At 50.9% G+C, this 5,098-nt stretch overlaps 1 protein-coding gene across 1 annotated transcript; it reads left to right on the top strand.

The window, feature by feature from the left end:
* Nucleotides 1-3,149: 3,149 nt before the first annotated feature.
* Nucleotides 3,150-3,983, top strand: TSSK6 (testis specific serine kinase 6; the record flags this gene model as incomplete). The annotated part of the gene is made up of 1 exon (XM_082484085.1): nt 3,150-3,983. One exon carries the CDS (start codon nt 3,150-3,152, stop codon nt 3,981-3,983), a length of 834 nt encoding a protein of 277 aa, XP_082340211.1.
* Between the last annotated feature and the right edge of the window lie 1,115 nt (nt 3,984-5,098).

Genomic DNA, 5,098 nt, shown 5'->3' on the forward strand with positions numbered 1-5,098 from the left:
TCCAATAATTTATACCTCTGCAGACCAGCTCCTCCTGCTCGTGTACCAGATTGCACAAACCAGTAATTGCTGCCTGATTTCTAATTGCTCTCATTTACAAGAGCAATGGAACAAGTCAGTTCTACAAACACAGCTTTGATGTAAAAAATGTACCAGAAAGCTCAGCATCCTTTTGTATGTTAGTGCTGAGTACCCTACTAAAGTATATTGGTGTGACCTAAATAGTTATGCCACAGGCAGCAGTACGTGAGGTGGAGGGATTGGAAGCAAAAGAGGTTTTTTGGTGCATTTTTATACCAATAAATGTTGAGCCAGCAGCTAACAAGGCAAAAATCTGTTTCTCTGTGATCTAAGCACAGCGTGAAAAGCTGAGCTCAGGTATCTTTCTTCCTCCTCTGCCTGACAGTGTCCTGCCAAACCGAAACCTCTCATTCGTGCCTCCTGCTGTCTCTCCCTGGAGCTCTTTGCAGCAGTCCCAGGCCACGCTGCGAGCTGTGGGTCGGGAGCGGGGAGATGCGCAGTAACGATGTCTGTGGCCCTGGCAGCAAAGCCGACTCCCAGGGTTTAGCCTGGAGCGTGCAGGAAAGGCAGTGGTTTTGCTCCGATAGCTGCTCCATCCTGGTTTTCACCAGGGCTTTCTTCCCCATCTCCTCCCAGGCACTGCTCGAGCCCTCCAGCCCCAGGATGCTCCTGCAGCATCTAACTGCACAGTGCTTTTTCTGGGCTTAGAGGAGCGAGCGCTTACATACTGACTCCAAAAGTATCCACCTCAGCCAAGCTTGCTGAAAACCTCCCGAAAGCGACAAGCCCCCTCGAGCAGATGGAGAGTCCCCCAGCAACGCGGGACTCCACAACATGACTCCTTTACCATCGCAACGTGGTTCGTAGCCGCCACTTCAGTTTTTTCCCGCTGCGGTTTGGCCAACACCTGTTCTGGTTACGTTATTATAGGGGGCTTCAAAGAGGTTTCCCATAAATGAGGATTTTACCTGTAGGCTTTGGGAACGTGTCTATACCATGAACTCCCATTCTTGTTTTGAAAGATATACTGAGCATCAACCTAGCCCCTCTAGATAGCTACACACACATCTTTTTATCTGTCAGAGCGTGCGGCAACGGCATTTTCCGGAGGTGCTCCAGTACTAAGCGAGGAAGGGACGCCTGGTCTAAGCATTTTCCCTTGTAAAAATGCCCACGTTGCTTCAGTTATGTTTAGCCACCTCCAATTTCCCAGCCTCTGTGAAAAGTCCGGCTCAGACCTCTGCTGAAGTCACTGTGGTTATGACTCACGGGCTAAACAGAATTGCCAGGAAATCATGTGTATCCCGCAAAATGGCTTTCCGTGTCTGGCCTGCTGATTGCTAGGCAGGATTTTTTGTGTGTTTTAAGTAACAGCAGCTTCTGAATGGGAACTTCTGCAAACGGCTTCTTTCGGATCCGCTTCAGAAGTAAGAAATCTGGGGGCGTTTATTTGGTGGCCCAAACAGAACGGGAGCATTGGTTGGGCCGTGTCCTGCACCTCTGCGCACGTGCGGGATTCCCTCCACTCCACCTCCCTATGGACATCAGCCCCAGGCAAGCTCATGCCATCACATGGGACCTCTGCTCTCTTCAGAGGAGAGAAGGATGGCCTGAGGACATTCCTCAGTGGTCAGCAGGGTTGCCCCTGCGCAGAAACAAATCCTCCGTTGTGCAACGTCCATGCTGCTTGCCTGGCCTCCTGACAGCGTGCCTTGGTGGTAAATGCCTGGTGATACATACCTGATAACTGCTTTTCTACAGGACGTCGAATCCCTGCGCTTCCAAATGGCCTGTAGAAATAGCATCTGAAGCGGGGAAGTGGTTTGGCTTTGACCCGCAACTTCTACAGCAGATAGAACTTGACATTACGTGCCCTTAGGAGTCGGGGCAAAGCACCCCTGCGGCACAGATAGACCTGTGTTTGCAGGTTTTAATTAATTTGATTTCTTCAAGTGGCTTCAGAACACTGACAAGACGGACTCGCAAGAAAGATTTTCTTCAGTCTTCAGCTGAGTCTTATTTCTCTCTAGAACCGATTTGCAAAATGAAACATATATTCAAAAATTAAAAATAGCATTCGGGCTGGTATTTAGGAAGACAGACGTTTTGCGGTCTGAGGCTCCTTTGTACAGCTGGGAAGGAAGTGCGGGCTCCGCAGGGAGGACAGGATCCTCGAGCAGCTTAAAAAAACCAGCACAAACCAGAAACAACTGTTTGTGAGAGCCAAGGACTCAGTACACGGAGGAAGGAGCCGACAGTGGCCTGAGCCACGGCGTGCAATGGGAGGGATGCTTTGCTCAGAAGTGGCTGTTGTGACCCAGCCCAACTGCCTTCCGCTCCTGCCCCGAGCTTAATTCGACTGTCGTCTTATGGCAACTAAAACTGACCGAAAGCACTTACAATCTAAATTACAGAAACTCTCCCAAGGATCTCTGGTCTCCCTTCTCTGTAAATCTCAAAAATATCATTTCGATGAAAATGGAGGAGTGCAATTCCAGGTTCAAGAAATGGAAAAGCTGTTTCTTCTGAAAGATGCATTTAAGGTTCCCCATCCACACCCCACAAAGTCAGAAAACCTACCTAGAAAAATAGCTCCCTGCACCATTGCAATAAAAACCCTAAATATTTACAGCCAGCCGAGGTAGTCTGTAGTTAGGGACAGTAGAAAACACTCATTTGCGCCATTCTGTGTAGTTCTGATTTTAATATAATACTCTGCAGAGAACGGGTATAAGTCCCCAGATGGATTCCTCATGCCAGAAAGCTCACATCTAAACCCTCTTCACCACAAGATCACGGTTTTGAAAACTCAAGTGAAGAGGAGGAAAAGGTGAAAACTCTAAACTATTCATGCGTGGGAGTTCCCCCCCCAGCGTGTGCGTGGGCATGCCTGGGACACCCCTGAGGGGAGGGGCGCCACCAGCCACCCTCCTCGTCTCACAAAGGCGCTGCCATACAACACTCCACCCCATCACAATGCCTGGGTGAGCCCCGGAGCCCACAGAGACGCCCGTGGGACCATGGGGGAGAACAAAGGTCAACAGCTGCCACGCACCATCTATTAAAGCTTTCAAATCCCGGAGCAAAACACCAGCTTTGATTAAGCCCACCCAGCGGGATCACACATCATGCCAAAAAATGATGCAGGAGAGAAGCTCCTTTGTGAGCTGGGCTACAGGCTGGGTCAAACGTTAGGGGAGGGCAGCTTCTCCAAGGTGAAAGCAGCCACCTCCAACAAATACAAAGGCCCCTTAGCCATCAAGGTGGTGGACCGGCGACGAGCACCCCCGACCTTCATGTACAAGTTTCTGCCCCGGGAACTCTCCGTCATGCGCAAGATCAGGCACCCCAACATCGTGCGCATCTTCGAGCTCATTGAGGTCTGCAATGGGAAGGTCTACATCGTGATGGAGGCGGCAGCCACTGACCTGCTGCAGCTGGTGCAGCAGCTGGGGAAGCTGCCATGCGTCCCCAAGGCCCGAGACATCTTTGCACAGGTCGTGGGGGCCGTGCGCTACCTGCACGACCGCAACTTGGTGCACAGGGATCTCAAGTGTGAGAATGTGCTGCTCACCGCTGACGGCCGCCGGGCCAAACTCAGTGACTTTGATTTTAGCAAGGAGGCAAACTGCTACCCGGACCTGAGCACCACGTTCTGCGGGTCAGCAGCGTACGCTTCCCCAGAGGTGCTGATGGGCATCCCCTACGACGCCAAGAAGTACGACGTGTGGAGCCTGGGGGTGATGCTCTACGTGATGGTGACCGGCTGCATTCCCTTTGATGATACCCACATCCGCAGCATGCCCCAGCAGCAGAAGAAAGGGGTGCTGTACCCGGAGGTGTTGCCTCCACTGCCGGAGCCCTGCCGAGCCCTCATCTCCCAACTGCTCCAGTTCAGCCCATCCTCCCGGCCCGGCGTGGGGCAGATAGCCAAGAACAGCTGGCTAAAGGGGGATATCTGAATGAGGAAGCCTTCCCCAGAGATCCCGGGAGAGCGGTAACACTTTCATGCAATCAATGCTGTAGTGGAAAAAAGCGTTTCTGTGGTTTATTGATCATTTTGAGCCCTGGGGTGCCTGTATGTGGAGCTGATTGAACTTCAAGCACCGGTAAGACCATGTGCTTTCCAAAGGTGGTCAGATCCCTCCCTCCACAAAGGAGACGTGAGCCTGCTGTGGGTTGGGTTTTAAGACAAAATGACCATGCTGAGCTAGTGGTAAGAGCAAAGCATGGGGCTGCTTACACCAGCAGTGAGTGCCTGACCTCAGGGGGGGGCCTGCACCCCCCATCAGACAGGTCGGAGCCAGCATGGCCACAGCAGGGTGGAGAGGTGCAATGTGCAGCAGCCCAGTCCTTTAAATTACCTGTTCCTTCGTGGATGTAATGAATGCCAAAACTGCCCTGCAGCTCCCCCTCTCTGCCGCTGCCCTCCCTCTGCCACCGTATGCACAGGGCACTGCCCAGGGCTGCAGGAGGAAAGCTGTTTTCACACAGGTCTCGGCTTGTCCTCAGCCTTGTTTGCCACCAAACTGTGTTTGAGCTGGTGGGAGGAGAGAAGCAGTGGCCCTGCAAATCACTACTGCAGAGAAAATTTCACTTTTTTTTTTTTTTTATACCACCATTTAGATCTCACAGTGATATTCACAGCCCAAATTCCCAGCAGGATCTTTGCAGGACACTGGACAGCATTACCGAGACAAAAGTTTTGGTGTGGGTTTGAGATCCACACCTTACATCAACTACGTCAACTACATCTATCAGATATTGATTCTTACCAACATTTGAAATCTCTGCCAAAAGATATTTGACGCGAAAAAAATGCCACTGGCCATGGACAACCTGAAATGGGAATGAGATAAAGATATAAAAGCAACTGCTTTGCTGACACTTGCTGTCCAGCTTCAATGTAGAAAGCTACCAATTACTCTGAATGCAACCCCCAAAACCTACTGCAGATCCCTACTGGCAAGTCCCATTTCAAATGGTTAATTAAAGGTAGGAGGTGGCGTCTGAAATGTGCTTTCATGAGACATTTCAAATCCCCTTTAAACAATCTCCAATCTAGCTTCCACCGAAA

Source organism: Vanellus vanellus (genome assembly GCF_965231255.1).
Source record: "Vanellus vanellus genome assembly, chromosome: 5".
Classification (NCBI taxonomy): Eukaryota; Metazoa; Chordata; class Aves; order Charadriiformes; family Charadriidae; genus Vanellus; species Vanellus vanellus.